Raw genomic sequence first — 18,720 nt, 5'->3', positions numbered from 1 at the left:
AATCGAGCATTCGAGTGATCGCAAAGAAAAGAACCTGTAAGTTTCTTTTTATCTTTTATACATATTTTTTGTAAAAAGAAATTTTCTTTATGATTCTTGTGCACGAGTTATTTTCACAGAGAGTTAATCTAGAGACGTTCTTCGCTCGTCATATATTTTTTTTATTGAAATTATAAAAGTAGATATAACAATTAAATCTTTACGCAAGTAAGTGAGATTGTATACATCCTCTTATATTATTAGATTCGTTCTCATACCATATCATCTTCTATTGTACTATCGTCGCTATTAAGCCTTTTTTATTTTTTTTTCTCGATTAATAGGTACATTTATCATGGTTTAACAATATTAAGTGAGACATTTATCAATCACCTAACAAAGTAAAATTTCTCTTAAAGATATTTAAAACTTTTTTTTAAGCACTTAACCAATCCAAAACTTGAGCCTATAAAAGGACTAAAGAATGGTCTTAATGGAAAATTTATAAATAAGTAGGGATGTAAATGAATCAAACGGTTCATGAGTTATTCGGAGCTTGATTCAGTAAAAAGTCCATTCAAATTCGTTCGTTTAATTTATCGAACCGAGCTTGAACTCTACTTCGAGCTCGATAATTTTATCGAGTTCGTCATTCACTATAGTATTATTATATTCAAAGAATATTATTGTGGTATTGGATTTCAAAAAACAATACTATTAAAAAATTATATTTAAAAATCAACACCAATTTAATATTATATAAATCTTAAAGATCATCATTACAATAGTTGTATAAGTGCGTCTTCTTCTTTGAAATCCCGTATGCCTTTGAATGCAGCAACATGATAGTTAATGGGTCAAATAACAAAAAAATAAGTGTGCGATTTGAAAAATCTGAAATTTAAGGGGCGACTTTTGAACTTGTAAGTAGGCAAAATTGTATTGGTGTCTCGGCTCCCTTTCCCTTCATAGTACGTAGTAGTCAAAGAATCGATCGAGATTGAGTCGCACTCGCCAGAGATCGTGTAGAGCTCCGTCTCCGATTCCGTCCAGCAACATGGAGCTAGCGGCGGCGGCGCATCCATCGCAGTCGAGCATTTTCTTAATGGCGTCTTCCGTCGCCGAGAAGCCTCATGCTTCTGATGAACCCGCGCCTCCCTTCCGTTCATGGCGACTACTTGGTTTTACCTGATCTATGAAATTGACTTGTGCTAGGGTTTCATGAGAGTAAGCCGTGCATGTTCATCTTCTAAAAGAACGACCTTTCTTTCAAGGCACATTCCATGATGCCCTTTTTTTTTTTTTTTTTTTAAATGCTTGTTGTTTTGCCTTCGCACTGCCTACTCTCGACAACAGTTATCTTCCTTTTTTCTATTCAAGAATGGGTCTCCTCAGTAGCTGTTTCCTTCTTCTCCTTTTGGCGGCCTCCTTCGGCGCTTCAATTGCCTGTTCCAATGGAGAATGCCAGGCAAGTGCAGTTTTGCTAGTTGTTTTTAGCTTTGCTCTTTGTTGCCTGTATTCTGTTAGCAAGTTCTAAGGGAAATTTATTTCTTTTAGAGAAGAATTTCTATTTCAGTTAAACACATTTGGGCTGAAACTTTATGCAGTTACTTGATGGTTGCTCTTCGGACAGTGATTGCCAGGCAGGTTTGTATTGTTTCTCCTGCGGCCTCTTTAATTCAGTGTGTGTGCGACAAACTGCATCGGATCAATTCAAGATTGTGGTATGTTTCTTTTTGTACACTCAATTTCTTCTCTTATTGCTAAATTAATTAAGACAGCTTCTTCTTTGCTATTCATAGTATGTCTCTACCGGTTGATGGTTATAACTAAGTTTTTATTTGCTTGTTGTAACCTGCATGTTATAGTTTGAATTACTCAATCACGTCACCGAGTATTAGAAGATAAGTGGAAAAAACAATATTATGCTCCACAATATGAGTGGCCTTTGTCTTCTTTCACTACACTAAAAAATAAGGATTTTTGTTGTGGTGCGTATCTAGGATATATTTTGATACAATTAGTTGTATCTAAATTGTGAAGTGATAATTATACACAATTCATATTTGAATTGTGTATCAAGCTCATATTCATTGTTTTAGTTATCCACTTAATGTGGTGTGAATATAAATTGATTAAACCAAAAGATGCACTGAAAAATTTTGTTCATGTGTTTATTTTGTTGGATTTAGATAATATTCTTGTTACGTCCATTATAAGAAGCATGCCCCTGTTTAATGTTTTTGGTAATTTAGTGTGGTAACTAATATTGTGTCACCAGCAACCACATTTTTTCTTGAAGGAAAGGATTCATCTTACCGGATTTTATCAATAAGTGAAAGATAGATATAATGGTGAAATGGCTTGTAGTAGCTTTCAAAAATTAACTTGTCTCAAAGTCATTTCATCGTTCTATTTCATGTCTTTTAGTAACCAAGTTACTTCTTTTGCTTTCTTTGATACAGAATACCTCCTTGCCCTTTAATAAATATGCATTTCTCACAACCCACAATTCTTTTGCCATTACTGGAGAACCTTCTCGAACAGGAATCCCACGAATTACATTTGCAAATCAAGAGGACAACGTCACTCAACAATTAAACGTAAGGCTCTAATATATCTGAATATTCTACCTGCTGTCTCTTTAGATTTTCTTTTTGACATTATTGTATTGTAATCCTTCAACTGGCAGAATGGTGTTAGAGCTTTAATGTTAGACACATATGACTTTGAAGGTGACATATGGTTGTGCCATTCAAATGGTGGAGAATGCAATGCTTTTACCGCTTTTGTAAGTATACATCATAGAAATTTGACATTTTATTACCCATCTATTTTGTTTGTCAGTTTACTTTGTTTTTATTTTGTATTCATCTTTCAATTTGCTATCCTTAGTTGGTGAAGTTAGCGTCTACCAGCCAAAAAATCTGTAGTCTCGATCATGTTGAATCTCTGAGAGTGGAATTGGCAATAACAAAATAAAAAGGAAAAAATTATTGAAGAAAATAATATTAAAAATATAAGATTTCAATTAAATCATCTTATTGTTATGCAATTATTATTGCATAATACTCTTATGGATTATAATAATGTTATCTATTACTGATGTTATTTTGCTATTCAATCATTACTTTTTCTTATATGCATTATTAGTTCAAATATTAGCTAACTTTAAATAGTTATATGATTTTATCTAATAATTATAAAATTATTATGAGTACTTTTATTTTTTATGTTAGTAATGTTTTTCATCTAAAATAAACTAAATAGTAGAATTAAATAATTCTAATTTGTGATGTATAAATGTGATTCCAAGGTTGTGATAAATAAAATCCATGGCACTGAAGATCCTCTATGGCCATGCAAAATGTTTTATGTTATTCTCTTTTGGTCGAATATATGTTTTTATTTAATCATGCATGTGTGCCGCACACATAAAGAATTGTATCTAATTATGCTAGATTAACTGCACTTGTCTTTTGTGGTTTGAGTTGACAACTGACCAGCTGAGACGGATGAGCTAAACATGGGCTGTGCTCGAAACCATACTATTGTCTACTACAGTTTTGTTTGTTCTGCAAAGGCAAAGTGCTAATGACATACATCTTTTTCCAGGAACCAGCTATAGATACTATGAAGGAAATTGAGACATTCTTGTCTTTGAATCCATCAGAAATTGTCACATTGATCTTAGAAGACTATGTTAAGACTCCAAATGGATTAACAAAACTTTTCAATGATTCGGGTTTGCTGAAATACTGGTTCCCAGTTTCCAACATGCCCACAAATGGTCAAGACTGGCCTTTTGTAAGTGACATGGTTGCAAAAAACCAGCGTTTGATTGTCTTTACGTCTAGAAAATCCAAGCAAGATACAGAAGGGATAGCCTATCAGTGGAACTACATGGTTGAAAACCAGTGTAAGCATCCTCTTGAAAATGTGATTGAGCTCATGAAAATATGATATGATTTGCATTCCTCTGGAAAAATTCTCTTGTTTTTTCATGGATGGATGGTGCCCTTTGTCACTCACTTTTGCACTTTCGGTTGATCCTCTCTTCTTCGGGCATTTCTGTATGGAAATCATTTATAAATATTTTCAGTGCACAATAACCTGGAAACACCTAAAGTTATGAATAATGTTTGATTTTGTTACAGAATTCTCGAATGATATTGAAACTTTTAACTTGAGGTATGTATCATTTACTTTTATCTACAAATTCCTTAGTATTCTTCTTTAAAATGCTGTAGATGGAGATGGTGGCATTAAAGCTGGGACATGCTTCAACCGTGCTGAATCTGCTCCTCTAAATGACACAAACAAATCTCTTGTACTAGTTAATTATTTCCCCTCAACACCAATTCGGCAAATTGCATGTGAGCACAACTCCGAGCCACTCTTTGATATGCTAATTACATGCCATGGTGTAGCAAGCAACCGATGGGCAAACTTTGTGGCGGTTGATTTTTACAAGGTAAGTTAGATGGCTTTTTCCCCCCTATTATTGCCATAACACATGATACACATTAATTGAGCATGAATCACAAGGAGACACATAAAGCAATATGAAATACCTAATCCTGTAATCAAGAGCATCAAGAGATCCTACTTCTGAATTCGAGTTAGTGTTGTAAAAATCAATGCCATCCATTAGGTTCATCCGCCCCGGGCATGGTTGAGTTGGCTATTGTGGGGTAGATATTGCTACAATGGGCAAGGGGTCGAATCTTGGCTAAGCTGAGAAAAATGCCCTCCTGGCAGTGGCCAACTGCAGCTTCCTGATTTATCTCCTCACAGATTACCGTGGGGCCGTCGTGTGGGGCCGCTAGGGTGGTGGATTCCACCTTTTGCTACAATTGTTACAATTGATGCACTTATTATAGATTGTAGGAGTTTTATGCATCTAGATATTGAATTGTTCTAAAAGAAAGGGAATGACAAAAACGAGAATTCTAATCTCTAAATATCAAATTCATTTTCAGAGAAGCGATGGAGGAGGAGTGTTTGAGGCAACAGATATGCTTAATGGGAAATTGCTATGTGGACGTTCTGATGTTCATTTATGTACCGTAAGTTCTTCAATTATATTTTTGCTGATTTTTTTTACAAGTTGCAAAACTAGGAGTGTAAAATTCTGTGTACACGGTCCTGAATTTCACTTTACGAAAACTAAAACATTTAGCAAATATGTCTCACTGTTTCAATTGCTTGTTCCATAGACCACAAGTTCCTTCACGATACTTGACTGCGAGCTTTTTTTCTTGGCCAATTTGTTCATATTTTGGATACATATATTCAACGTTTAGCTAAAGTAAGACCAATGAGATCTCATGGCTTTTTGTGTAGGATTCTTTATTCGATTATAACTTATTTCTGGATGTGAGTTTGTCTGGTTTTATTATAACCACACGGAGACACTGACAAAATCAAGGAACCTAGATCTCTAATGCTTAATAAAGTTCAGAGTTATCGTGTCCCTGAACATTGATAGTGTCCTCATTTAGCTGATTCCAACTCATTTTCCACCTTTTATTAAAAAATAGTTCAAATGCTCCATTGTTGGAATTCAGTGAACTGGATCATTTTGTTCCGAGCGAAACTGGTCATTAGTTACTTCAATGCTTAGAGATTGAAAATTATAGCACTGTTTTAATTTTCATTCGTATTAATCTTTTTCTATTACCTTTGTCCATGTAGGCCGGCTCTCCTTCATGAACTGGTCCGTTGCTGCCAGCAATGTCGACGCTCTTTCGTGTAGCAAAGAACTGCAGAACATCACTACTGGTATAAGATGGATTTCCTCTTTTCTCTCTGAATTAAGAAAAAATAACTGCTGCATAGTCAAAATTAGTATCACAACATTCCAATATCAACTATGAACAGGAAAAAAAATCACTTTTAAACTTTTCTTCGATATCACTTGGTTAAATCATTTCTTTACAGATGTGCTAAATTCATAGAAGAATGAATTTTGTGTGAGGATAATTTGAGTTCAATAATTTGTGGTTATTTACACCTTGGGACCTCAAAATGTCTCGATAGGTCATCGATATGAAGGAGCCCATCGAGTTATATGAGGACAAAATCCCATAAATACAAATCGGTGCTATTGTATAATGGGACAATTTAGATGGAGAGAGCAAGTCAATTTATGTCTGAAAATGTTGCCTTTCAGCAATAATTCAAGTAAACCTTGAAACTTGAGGTTTGAGTAGTATCATTAATCCCGGGATCTCACATCAACATAAGTTTTGTATATCGGACTGTTTTTTTTTTTAATCCGGCTGCATATTTAAGTTTTATGAAGGGGAATCTTGACGCAACGATAAAATTGTTATCATATGACCAAAAGGTCATGGGCTCGAATCCTAGAAATAACCTCTTACAAAAAATAGGATAAGACTGTTTACAATAAATCCTTCCTCAGGATCCCGTATAACGAAAACTTCGTACACCGAACTATCCTTTGCATATTTAGGTTTTATGGAAGGACAATAGATCTCCCGTACTATTTCAGATTTTTGGAAAATTAAACAAACACTGACTGCATATGGGACCTCCTGCCCATCTCTATGAAACTTTCAGACTACAGGGTGGGGGATTCCAGACAGCTTAAGGACATTTAGGAGAACACAACACCTCAAGAACACAAAAACATGGCCATTGGATAGAAAAATTTAGGTGGCACTCAGGACTGTCCCCAAATTATATGATACCTGACACATCATATGATCTTTGTCATGATAAACACACATGTATCTTTCATAGCCCACTCGATCTCTCAAGAACACAACAAACCATGGCCATTGGAATAGAAAAAACATAAGTGGTACTCGAAACTATCTGCAAATTATGAGGTCTCTGATACATCATGGATCTCAGAGCCATGGCAAACACTCATGTATCTACATTGCTCACTCAATCTCTCATGTTTGTCGTTGTTTAGGGAGAATAAGTGTTGTTGCAGTGCTTAAGATGCAGTGCTTGATATTGCTGTTTTCCTCTTGATAACTTCGATATTTGTAGTTGCAAAGACAGGCAAGCCATCTGAGAGATCTTCTTGGGCATAGATATTCTTCAGTTCGAATAGATCATCATCGCCATCTTCCTCGTCGTCATGATTGATCTCTTCTCTCCTGGCCCTGGTAAAGTGAGTAAAATCTTTGCTTGCCCTTTCGAATGGCAGTTGATGATGGCCTCGATGGAACCAATCTCGTCGAAGGCGGCCATCACTGATGGGCTTGTTGATCACCCACTTGCTCTCCTCGCCGCCGGGCCTGCTTCCCCAGGTCTCGAAATCACTCAAGGTGATTCCTTTCTGGCTGCTGGGGCTCGCAAAGCTGCTACTGCCACAGAAATTGGCACTGCTCTTGCTGCTTTGATAACTGAGAGCGTCGCTTCTTCTTCTTCGTCGTCGTCTCTCACTCTGCTCTGCACTGCAATTCTGCATTTCTTTGCCCTCCTTGGCTTTCTCCCCGGCGGTGGAACTGGGGTTCAAGCACTTGAGCGTCTTCCTGGGAGTGGCTTGGTTGAAGAAATGGTTGAGATAACTCACAAGCTTAGCCCCCGGAGAGCTCGGTCGCTTCCACTTCTTCTCCTTGACTTGTGGCGGCGGCGGCGACGGACCCACATCGCCTCCCAATCTTCTCTGTTGCACTCCATAAGGCACCTCCCTTTCCTCAGTCGCCAAACTGAGGCCACGGGAGCCAACGAATCCGCCAGCCATGCCATCAATGGCGCCGGAGAAGTACCTCGTGGCCTCAAACACATCGAGTTCATCCGACTCATACTCGTAAGGGCTGTTCATCTCCGAAACCCCCTCACTGACTCCAGTCCTTCCTGCTCTGCATGGGTATATATAAGACATTTCTGTGGTGAGTGGTGCTTAAAGAACACTAATGGTGGATAAGAGGAGACTTTGTTAGGCTACTGCAGCACCACTTCAATTAATCATCATTAGCAATAACCTAATGGAAGCTTCAGTTGCCTTATCCTCATATGCCATGAGTGACTGAGTGCGAGCAAGTAGGTCTGCTTCTTCTCTTTCTCCATTAATTGGGCTGTCTCCCTCACACAGTGCCAAAACATTCAACTGTTGCTGGCCTTATCCCTAGGGAGTTTATTTCCTTGTCGTACAGTCCCTACACTAGAAGCTCCATGCCACTGCAGCCAGAACTTTTGCCTTTGCTGCGAATCATAATTGTCTCTACCACTGTGCAGGCGAAGAAGTGAGGCTGAGTGGGGGTGGAGGGGATAGAGGAGGACGCAGAGGCCATGACTCAGTTGGATAAACCTCTTTGTGTAGATGAATCCTGACTTTATGAGGGGAAAAAACAAGGGGTGTCACTTGTCGAGCACTGACAGGAATGTTGTTGTGGGAGCTTGGTGCATGGATGATTCTGTGTCTCCTGATGGATCCCAAGCAAGCTCTTTGTTGGACCATCAAGGGTTGTGGGAATCTGATGTTCCCCTCTCTGGTCGACTCGGCTCACTTACGAGCTAGTTAAATCGGAAAGCTGGCTCAGGCCATTGTTTCTTTTGTGAGGCGTGGGGAAATTGCGGGAATTTGATGCCCCCGTGTCGCATGTCAGAAAGCTCGATCGACTCAATTCACTTGTGAGTTAGTTAAATCGGGAAGAAGCCTCAGGAACTTGACTATGATCTTGTAGGGCACCATCAAAGCTAGTGTTTCTTTTGTGAGGTGTAGGAAATTAGAAAGTCTGGTCGACTTAGCTCACTTACAAGTTAGTCAAATTGGAAAGAAGGCTCAGGATTTTGATGGTCAGTCAAAGCACATCTAGTCGAGTTGTGTGATCTTGTAGAGCACCATCAAAGCAAGTGTTTCTTTTGTGAGGTGTGGGAAGAAAGCTCGGTCAACTCAGCTTACTTGCGAGTTCGTCAAATCGGGAAGAAGGCATAGGAACTTGACTATGATCTTGTAGAGCACTATTAAAGCCCGTGTAATTGTGGGAATCTGATATCCCTCGTGTCACACATTAGAAAACTCGGTCTACTCAGCTCATGAACGAGTATACTCGTGGAGGCAACTCAATCTCTTTTAAATGTCGTAGTTAAACGAGAGGCAAGTTGTATCATCTAGTAGACACCATCTAGCTCAAAGTGTGCATGTATCACACGATCCGATTTGATTCTCGAAATGGCTACCGACAAGGGAATAGATAGAAGACTTAGCTCGCGAGCTAACCACTGGCTCTCGCTTGCCTTGCGATTTCTATCTTGAATGGTTGGCCATGAGGTTTCTGCTGCATAGAGAAGGGGTTTTGTCTATATGAGTTTGACAACTACAGTGACCATGACAAACAGTTTGTTCCTCTTCACATAGAGTGGTTTGCAAGACATGGATTTTGTATAATATTTATATTTATAACATTTGCATCAAAATTAAGTTATATGTCTTAAGCAAGAAAGAAAGAGAAAGGTGGGAAAAAATTATATTATTTGGACATGTATATTAATCATTTTTGACAAATACTTCATTTACTTATTGCTTTATGATAAATATATCACATTTAATCATTTTTTTCTACAGTCGAATTATTATAAAATTGAAGATATTTGATGTATTTATTTTAAATAAAAGTCCAGGATATATATATCAACATATTTTTTCTCTAATTGTGTCAAAGTTTATAATTTTATATTTTATGTATTATATATTACTCAAAATTAGCAATATAATTAGCTAATAATCGAGTTAATTTAAGAGTATGTCTTTGTCTTTCATAGTCTCAGGAGTCGCAAGAAAAACTGATTCGTCCCTATCGTTTGCTTGTGTTGCTATCACACCGTCTTCTTCAGTTTCGCCTTGGTGATACTCTATTGGGTTTAATTTTATAATGAATTATATTGTATAATTTTATTTTAAAATATATGGTGAAAATAAATGAAGTTTTCTTTTCCTCAAATCAAAGTGTAAAGATATGATTATTATAATTTTAACTAAGCCTATATAAAATAAGACACAAAAGCTAAGAACTATAGTTGTTGGCTTGTTGCCCTTCCTCATGATGAATAATAATAATAATAATAATAATAATAATAATAATAATAATAATAATATATTTAAAATTAATTTTCTTAAAATGCTTTTATTTTCTTCACAATTTGTCAAGTATGGATAGGAGAATCCTATGTGAAGTTTCTTTCATGCATCTTTTTCCAGACAACAAATCTATTCATTAGCTTGAGATTTGTTTTCAATGAGAAACTTCAACTTCAAAAAATGATTTATAAAAAAAATTAAATGGAAAAAAATATAAACCGTATTAATAGAACAGTTTTAGTTTTTGTGGTTGGATTTCAACTCCAATATTGCATATGAATATTGCATATGAGCAAATCCTTTTCCTTCCAAATGAGACAAAAGTATGATCTTGACTAAACTGAAAGAAAGCAAAATTTTCTGCACCATTTTCTTTTCTTCATCATTGTTTCATTCTCACAAGAAACATAGAAAACAATGGGGGTGGAGCCTGAGAATTTAAATGTATGGTTCACTATGCAAGCATCTATGTTTCAGAGAACCTTCTCTATTGAGGTTGCCTTATCATCTCAGCAATACAGGTCAAAATGAATATTTCTGAAAAATAAGACACTAAACCGACTATTTGGTTGCAGTTCTTGAGAAAATATTTCAGAATGGGAAGAACAAGAAAATGAGGAGCATCAATCATTTACAGTTTGGAGAGCTCACCACTAGAGAAACCCAGTCAGGATCAGACATCTTCTTTAAATAACATTAACTGCAAGAAGAAAAACAAAATAAAGGGATTATGAAGATCGAATGCCAGATAACTTTTATCTCATGTATAGTATTTACCACATTCTATGATCTTAGTTGTCAGTTTCATTGTCTTTGATGTCATACTCTTTCTAGGTATTAGCATTAATAGGGTTTTGAGAGTTATGTGTTTAGTCTTACATTAGCATTTTAGGTTTAAGATTATGTTTAGAAGTAGTTAATTTTGCATTAAGAAACAATTACCTCGCTACAGAATGGGCAGGCATCGCTTCTCTCCATCCACTCATATACACAGCAAAGGTGGAACTGATGGGAACACTGCAAAGTACTCCTTGGATTTTCAGTAGTGTATTCTGTGGACAAGCGAAATCAAATTTACTTGATACTCCAATGGCAAGTATTTATAAGGGAGCCAAACTAATCAGTTTTCATAATTCGACTCACCCTCGAGGCAAATTGGACATGCATCTTCATCGTAAGATGATGGATACAAACATGTTACTCCATCAGTCATTCTTGGCGAAGGCTGCAAACTCCCAGAGTGGCATGTGTTGGATCTCTCTTCGTCGGTGGATCCATTTTGCTCCTTTCGGTCAGGTTGAATCTTCGCAACCTTTTCATGTCTGACTGACACAGATGTGTGCTGGGACAGAAGAATGGCAGTATTGTTATCTTCAGTATTGACTTGGGAAATAGGAACTAGAGGAAGTGTTGCATGATCATTTGATGGCACGACTCTTGGAACTCCGCTCTGGATCACTGAATGGCACTGCAGAATGCACATAGATCAGCATCAAACAATTCTGGTAAATGGTAATAATAGACAACAAAAAACAACAATATAAATAGTGATCTTGAGAACACAATTGTTCTTGCAAAAATCACAAAGTCCATTTGAGCATCAAAGAAATACTTAATGTTAGATTTAGAACTATTAGAGTTATAGTCATAAGTTGAGTAAATAAGTTAGCATTCTGTTAAGTATGCTCGAATGTGCCTCAATATCTAAATCTATTTTCCAATCTGTAGTAAGTTTCATTAGGGAAAAGAAAATAATCTTATAATTCTGTATTGTTCTAACATATATTTAGATGGCCATAATGGATAACACAACACAATGCATGGAGTAGAAAATAAGGTCGGTTTGTGTGCGGAGAGCAATCTTTATCATTGATAGTGTAAAGTAACAGAAAAGCTTCAGATGTTGTAGGATCTAATTTATATAATCAGGTTTTGCTCCTATTAACATCTTAAATTTGCTTGCTGTTAGTCAACTGCATGATCAATATCAAAAACAACGTCAACATTATTGTTTGAAACTTTATGTCAAGTTTATAGGTGAGATATCTGGAAGCATTGAGAGATTTTTTTTTTTTCATTTTTAAAGCCATGAAAAAAGTCTTTCAACTTCTCTAAACAAGGTAACAAGGTAATATTGATCAAACTAAAGTTTTAAAATGAAAATAAAAGTTATTGTCCATAGGAGTTGAACTAGTATGAACAAACAAAATATTTCACAACATAGCTCAAGGGATAAACTGCGTTGTAGAATGGTCACCTTCTCTTCAAAGCATTATATGTGAGGAACATTTTTTTTCTTTTGGCAAAAATCAATCAGTATAGCCAATGACCAGTTCAAAATTTATTTAAGTTGAATCAGGGATGAGATGAACCTTAGAGAAAGCTCATTGTGAAGACATTAAAGGCAACATACCAGATCAAAATAGAGCTGAACGTATCTGTAGAGATGGAGACATCCTCTAATTTGATGTTCTTGATCTTCCAAGGTATTCTCGCGCAAACAGCAAGACACACAACCCATAACTAGAGATTAGCCAAATTTTCTGTTGCAACTTGCAAGATAAGCTGGGCGCTTCAATATTGTGATTCCAGCAATCTGAACACGCAACAAAATTACTTGAAGTCGATTGATAGAATCAAACTATCAGAGCAGAAAAACAGGAAAATAGATGAAAAGCGGCCGCTTTTACTACGGAAAATTGAGCCCAATTTGGTGAGGAAGAAACCTTTCCTTATTGAAACAACCCTAAATTGATTGATTTCAAACAAGGAAGGTAAAAGAGGGAAAGAAACGAACAAATATCATCAAAGCGGAAACTTTCCATCGGCAAAGGACAAAGAAGGAAGCTCCAACACCAAATCTCAATCCAATTCGGAAGGGCATAAATCAACAAGGCAGTACAAATACTGGAAATAAGGAATCTGCAAAACCTCAGCCTTCGTCTTCCGCCGCAGGTAGCACCGTAGCGGTAGCGTCCAAACCCAAACGCAGATGCAAGCACTGAAGCAGCGAGATCACGGTGCGGCGATCGGCGCGCGATCCAACGCAGAAGCTGAATCCGATTCTCTAGAGAGAGAGAGAATCCTCTCGATTCGTCAGTTCGCGTGCCTGATCGACGAGACGAAGGGGACAAAGCTTAAACCTCCACCAATGGCATTTATGCAAATATTTATTTAGATTCTTTGATTTTTTTTTAAAAAATATATTATTTTTTATTTTTATTGTTTATATTATTTAGATCGGAACGGTCCGATTTTATATATATTTATGGCGACTTTTTAAAATATAATTTATAATATTTTACCATATATCTGAATTTCATTTAAAATATAATTGAGCCTAAATAATTACACTGGTTAGAAAGTTTTAAAAATAAAATATTTAGTTTAATTAGAAACAGGCCAATCGAGTCTCGCACAACCCAAAACTCCCTGGACGCGAGCTTGAGTCTAATTCAGTCGAGCCCAAGCCTATTTTTTCTTAAAAAAATAATTTAAAAATCATTTTTTAAAAATAAATAATAAATAAATATTTGAGTAAAAATAAAAAAGATGTCCAATTAAAAGAAATATCAATTAGGCATTTTTAAAAGTAAAAAAAACATCCGCTTTACTGTTTTACTCTCTGAATACTTTTATTTGTATTATACCAATTATCGAGTAGTTATTATAATATTATTTTTTATTTCCAATGCTATTATAACATTTATGATCAACTACTACAACAGGTAATTATTATAAGAGGTAACACTAATACGATACCATTGTAGCAGTTACTTAAGTTAAACTTAATAATTTCAACAACGTAAAAAATCATATATTTCATTTTAATCAAATTAAATCATAAATTCTAAATCCATTATACAAACTACATAGTAACTTTTACACGTAGCAACTATTCAATAATATTGGAAAATAGAAAAGCGATGGTATATATATATATATATATATATATATATATATATATATTTTCTAACATCATCGGTCCAAGATATTTATAGAAATTTTTTTACTTGCGGTGTTGCTAATTCTAAAATGTAAGACTAACTAAAGAAAACTCTATATTTTTAATTGATTAATGAGAAAAATTCTCAATAATATGTCAAAATTGAGTCTCAGACTCTAGATCCCTGATTGATTAATGTAAAAAAATTTCAATAATACGCGTCAGCTAAGTCTTGAATTCTAGATTACTGATTGATTTATAAGAAAAATTCCTAATAATACACCGCAGTTGAGTCTTGAACTCTAGATCCCTGATTGATGTATTTGTGAAAATTACTAATAAATCTTAAAATTATTTTCGATATGAAAAGAAAAAATGACATTAACGTAATTTTATTTTAGACTTAATCAAAGTTAGTTAGTAAAGAGAGCAGATTTTTAATAAAATAGTAAGATATAGCAATGTTACCTTACCGTGCACACTCCACATAAACCTAAAAAAATTGGTTTGAAATTTTGTGTACTTAATATTATAGCCCAATTCTAATTCCCCTAAAGATAAAATCTTATTGGCATAACCGGAAGTTTAAAAAAAAAAATTAAAAAAAATTAAAAAATATATATAAATACGTTGGCACGGATGAAGTCTACACTGCAGCTTAATAATAACATAAAATAAAAATAAATTAATTATAAAAAAATGTGGACCTTTTGTAGTAAAATTAATTACGCTCACCTCAAACATCTTTCACAGTCTGTTATCAGATTATGTGAAGGAAGATAAATTATAAAATTAGTTTATAGTCAATTGTCAAATAATTAGAGGGTGGAAAGATATGGACTTTTTTATTTGGATTGAATAAGGAGAGAGATAAAATATTAAAATCAGATTTGATTTCATTCAAATTTAATATTATAATAATGAATGGAACTATAATAAATATTTCTTATTGAATAACCTGTCTCTTTCTTAGAAAAATCAGTATTTCTTCTGTATATTCTTTTATATATAAAATATATTCTTAGTTTTTTTATATACTTCCTAATTTTTAGATATTGTTAAATTTTCTTTTCTTTTTCTTTTAAATTATAACTATTCAAGTCCTCCGGATTAGACTTGCATGATCCACCCTGCTCAAACCAACCCACAACACAGACCGGACTAGGTATGACGCGGATGTTGTCATGCTAGGTCACACATAGCCTGACATATTTACACCTCACGTTCGATTTACGATCAACTCCTACAATTGATGTTGAGAGTTAGACTATGATTTCGTATCTATACCATAAACAAGGACTTAACCTAAAATAGGAGCAAGAGGAGGGGCCAGATAGTAACATCCAAACCAAAGAAATAAATTATTTGATGAAATAATCTTCAAAAGAATATAATCATTCTGTTTTTTCATGAATTCCTAAAACCCTAAATCCTCTGTGTTAGTGTTCAATGTTCAGATACCTGAAACAGCTATTATTTGCATGTCGAAATCAGTGTTTACAGGCACATTCTCTTCAAATTCCCCCAACAACTTCTTCCAATTCATCGGAATTGGACGAGTAGACGTCGGCAGGAGTATCAGTGCAGTCATAATGGCTGCCTCTGAACTTGGGATGGCTCCCTTGTTGGTTCTGATCGAGATAGATCACTATCACTGTAATGTCGTCATGAATGTGCCGCCTCCCATCCTTTTCAATCTTCTTTATATCATCGTATCTCATCTCCTGCTTCCTCGCGGCCTCGTTTAGGGCTGCGTGGATCAATCGCTTTGCGATGCCCTGCAAGAGTTTCATTGAAGAATTAAGAGGGGTTTGCTCACAATGAAGAACTGATTGTTGGTATTGAACTTACTGCTCTGGGGTTATTGGATACTAAGTCTACTACAGCTTTGTCACTTAGCTGCTCCCAGAGTCCATCCGATGCGAATATGAGAAACAAGTCGTGCGGCGTGAGCTTGCGGATCTGAATCGATGGCTCTGCGGTGATGACCGGTCTCTTTAAGGGAAGAGGTGCGACGAACTGCTGGAATAAGGGATCTCTACTGAACCCTGGAATCTTGAGGTAGACATCCCCGATAGACCTCGAGACCTAACATGAGAAGAAGTTTGTTAAACTTTGATGACTCGAATGATGAATCATGTGCAATAGAAAGTCGAGTGTCTAAAAACTGCTACTACTAACAATGATTTGATGATGATGACGATGATGAACATGAACAAACTGTAAAGAGATTATGAATTGTGTGCAATAGAACTCACAAGTGATAGCGATAACAATGAACAAATGATAACATACGACGGAAATGAAGAGTCATGTGCAATAGAATTCACGAGTTGGATGTCCAAAACTACTACTAACAATGATTTGATAATGTTGACTACGATGAACACGAACAAACTACAAAGAAATGATGAATCGTGTGCAATAGAACTCATGAGTGTCCAAAACTATTGCTAACATCGATTTGATAACGATAACAATGAATGAATAAGAAGAACATCGATGGAAATGATGAGCCATGAGCAATAGAATTCACAAGTTAGAAGTCCAAAACAACTACTAACAACGATTTGAAAATGGTGAGATGAACTAGAACAAACTACAAAGAAATGATGAATTGTGTCTATAGAACTCACAAGTGAGTGCCCAAAATTATCACTATGAATGATTCGATAACAACATACAATGGAAATGATGAGTCAAGTGCGATGGAATTCACAAGTCAAGGGTCCAAAACTACTACTAACAACGATTTGATAACAATGACAACAACAAACATAAATGACGGGAAGCTATCAAAAGATCGAAAGTCCACTAGTTATGAAACATGGCATTGCATATTTCCATTTCAAAGTGATATAACCCAAATGAAGGAGCCTTAGTGTAATGGTAAACTTGTTGCCGTATGACATAGAGTTCACTGGTCTGTGCACTCTGTTTCTTTTGCTACTCTGTTCGTGCAAAGATTAAAGAAATGAAGCATTTGTTGCAAGATTCTCACCTGAATGATTCCTTTAATTCGCCAGACGCCGCGGGTGTGTACGACGATGTGCTTATCGTCAGGATGCAGCTCGGCGAGCTCCCTCCTGACTTCCTCCACGGCAACATTGTGGTCGGTCGACAGCCGCTCGGCCACCACGGCCTTCCTGTTCATGGCCCGGCAGCCAAGCACGGCGCGGGAATCCCCCAAATTGGCCACGAAGAGTGTGTCACCGGTGATGGCGCCGACGAGGCAGCAGGATCCCACCGACGCCATCTGAGGCCGCAACGGCCAGGACCGCTTCACCAGGTGCGTGAACTCCTTCTCTGTCGCGTCGAAGGCTTTCCTGATCACCTCCACCGATACGCCGCCTTGCTCCGAAGCAAACCCTAGAAAAACCCTAGCTTTGGTTAGCTGAACACAATGAGATGGGGTTTTGACAATCGGATTGGATGGACGAGAGGAGGGCGGAGGGGGAGTACGATCGAGATGGAGGAAGAGGTGATTGCTAACAAAGCGAGACGCCTCGGGGCCGCCGTGGCCGTCGTAGACGCCGACGAAGGTAGCGGAAGGTGAGGTCAGCACCTGACCCTGGTCCTCGAGGGAGCTGTTCGCTTGCACGACTGCGATGGAGAACTCGCCGGACGAATGGGGTTTCAGGTCCATATGCCACATCAACCCATCTCCACCGCCGATCCTCCCAAAGCACCGGTCCAGCGGTCTGACGAAGGAGCGCAACATCGCCGCCGCTCCAAATCACCCAACCCGGCTCCTTGCTCCACCTCCGACCTCGCCGGGCAGCCTCCAAAAACCCTAAAAGTCGGAACTTTCTTCCACCAAATCCGCGACCTTTCTCCACCGCCGATCTCGGCGGATCCAAAACAACTGCGAAGCCACCAAAGATGGAAACTTTCTTCACCTCCGCGTGAGTTAATGGCGAGAACAAGCTCCTCCAATATCTCTGGCTCGAAAGGATGGCTCGCGGAACTGCATCAGATGCCGAAAGCGATGGAAAGTTCGCGTCTCTGACGCGTGATGAAGCGAAAACTTTATAATGCGGTCAATCGAGGTTGTTGATGACCACGGACGTGTTACCTACCATGATTTGGGGAGAGAAAGAAGAACCCATTTATTATGGTTGCGACAGCTGCCATTTTCTTGTCAGATTATTGCAGAAAAGATGTACGAAAAAGTCTGTCCGAGACACGTTAGTCAACTCAAGAACAAGAAGACAAAGTCAACGTTTCTAATTATAGCATTCTTGGAGGTTGCTGGAAATTAACATAACACAAAACAAAACAAGATGGTATTCTCTATTTTTGAATTTTATAAAAGACGTATCCAATATTTAACATGGTAAAAGAACACCTCTAATGTTGTGATGAGCTAAAAGATACTCATCTTTCTCATTTTATCCTTTCGATAAGATTAAAAATATTTGTAACCCCTATGTTTTTTTATCCAATTACATTTTATAAGAAAAATAAAGAGAAATTTTTTAATGATAAACTTTATTTTATCTTCATTTAATTTTGATTCATCAAATTAGAATTTTGATTTTTTTTATTTGGTGAGGGTGATAGAATAAATTTTTTATTGATTATCCTTTTCAAAGTTATTTTTATTTTTGTTGTTTATGCACTAAAATTTGTGAGGATTTATATCGAAAGATATACTAGTCAATTCAATGTATTTTTTCTCTCTTGAAGTTATTATTAAAAAAATATAAAAAAAAGATAATGACATAATTGT

At 36.6% G+C, this 18,720-nt stretch overlaps 3 protein-coding genes across 7 annotated transcripts; 1 reads left to right on the top strand and 2 right to left on the bottom strand.

The window, feature by feature from the left end:
- Positions 1-933: 933 nt before the first annotated feature.
- Positions 934-11,107, top strand: LOC122045812 (PI-PLC X domain-containing protein At5g67130-like). 5 transcript variants are annotated; one of them, XR_006130124.1, is made up of 10 exons: positions 934-1,253; positions 1,360-1,447; positions 1,587-1,703; positions 2,445-2,582; positions 2,672-2,770; positions 3,595-3,898; positions 4,230-4,453; positions 4,962-5,048; positions 5,677-5,763; positions 10,995-11,107. XR_006130124.1 is itself a non-coding variant. In XM_042606184.1 (9 exons), the coding sequence occupies exons 2-9, from the start codon at positions 1,361-1,363 to the stop codon at positions 5,692-5,694; spliced, it is 1,074 nt and encodes a 357-aa protein (XP_042462118.1). In that variant the 5' UTR covers positions 934-1,206; position 1,360; the 3' UTR covers positions 5,695-5,882. The 5 variants fall into 5 exon arrangements, 3 of the variants coding, with proteins under 3 accessions (XP_042462118.1, XP_042462117.1, XP_042462116.1); XR_006130123.1 differs by lacking the exon at positions 10,995-11,107 and adding an exon at positions 10,618-10,896; XM_042606184.1 differs by lacking the exon at positions 10,995-11,107 and having other exon boundaries at positions 934-1,206; positions 5,677-5,882.
- Positions 10,469-13,186, bottom strand: LOC122045813 (E3 ubiquitin-protein ligase At3g02290-like). Its single transcript, XM_042606186.1, has 5 exons — positions 12,974-13,186; positions 12,456-12,638; positions 11,186-11,510; positions 10,985-11,094; positions 10,469-10,742 (listed from the first exon to the last, which is right to left on the bottom strand). The coding sequence occupies exons 2-5, from the start codon at positions 12,561-12,563 to the stop codon at positions 10,716-10,718; spliced, it is 570 nt and encodes a 189-aa protein (XP_042462120.1). The 5' UTR covers positions 12,564-12,638; positions 12,974-13,186; the 3' UTR covers positions 10,469-10,715.
- A 2,139-nt stretch (positions 13,187-15,325) lies between these two features.
- LOC122045810 (probable protein phosphatase 2C 78) lies at positions 15,326-17,981 on the bottom strand. The gene is made up of 4 exons (XM_042606180.1): positions 17,451-17,981; positions 16,990-17,357; positions 15,840-16,076; positions 15,326-15,766 (listed from the first exon to the last, which is right to left on the bottom strand). Exons 1-4 carry the CDS (start codon positions 17,707-17,709, stop codon positions 15,503-15,505), a joined length of 1,128 nt encoding a protein of 375 aa, XP_042462114.1. The 5' UTR covers positions 17,710-17,981; the 3' UTR covers positions 15,326-15,502.
- Between the last annotated feature and the right edge of the window lie 739 nt (positions 17,982-18,720).

Source organism: Zingiber officinale, chromosome 2B (genome assembly GCF_018446385.1).
Source record: "Zingiber officinale cultivar Zhangliang chromosome 2B, Zo_v1.1, whole genome shotgun sequence".
Classification (NCBI taxonomy): Eukaryota; Viridiplantae; Streptophyta; class Magnoliopsida; order Zingiberales; family Zingiberaceae; genus Zingiber; species Zingiber officinale.
The sequence above is the reverse complement of the archived record's forward strand: the minus strand, read 5'-3'. Positions and strand labels throughout refer to the sequence as shown.

What these genes read in the sequence shown, in the direction of transcription:
- LOC122045812 (XM_042606182.1), top strand. Translation starts at nt 1,201, where the DNA reads ATGAGAGTAAGCCGTGCATGTTCATCTTCTAAAAGAACGACCTTTCTT. An exon ending in ACGTCACTCAACAATTAAAC is followed by an intron (nt 2,583 to 2,671) that starts GTAAGGCTCTAA and finishes TTCAACTGGCAG; the next exon opens with AATGGTGTTAGAGCTTTAAT. An exon ending in GCAATGCTTTTACCGCTTTT is followed by an intron (nt 2,771 to 3,594) that starts GTAAGTATACAT and finishes ATCTTTTTCCAG; the next exon opens with GAACCAGCTATAGATACTAT.
- LOC122045813 (XM_042606186.1), bottom strand. Translation starts at nt 12,563, where the DNA reads ATGGGTTGTGTGTCTTGCTGTTTGCGCGAGAATACCTTGGAAGATCAA. An exon ending in TTCAGCTCTATTTTGATCTG is followed by an intron (nt 11,511 to 12,455) that starts GTATGTTGCCTT and finishes TGCATTCTGCAG; the next exon opens with TGCCATTCAGTGATCCAGAG. An exon ending in CCTGCCCATTCTGTAGCGAG is followed by an intron (nt 10,743 to 10,984) that starts GTAATTGTTTCT and finishes TTCTTCTTGCAG; the next exon opens with TTAATGTTATTTAAAGAAGA.
- LOC122045810 (XM_042606180.1), bottom strand. Translation starts at nt 17,709, where the DNA reads ATGTTGCGCTCCTTCGTCAGACCGCTGGACCGGTGCTTTGGGAGGATC. An exon ending in CCTCTTCCTCCATCTCGATC is followed by an intron (nt 17,358 to 17,450) that starts GTACTCCCCCTC and finishes GGGTTTTTCTAG; the next exon opens with GGTTTGCTTCGGAGCAAGGC. An exon ending in GAATTAAAGGAATCATTCAG is followed by an intron (nt 16,077 to 16,989) that starts GTGAGAATCTTG and finishes TTCTCATGTTAG; the next exon opens with GTCTCGAGGTCTATCGGGGA.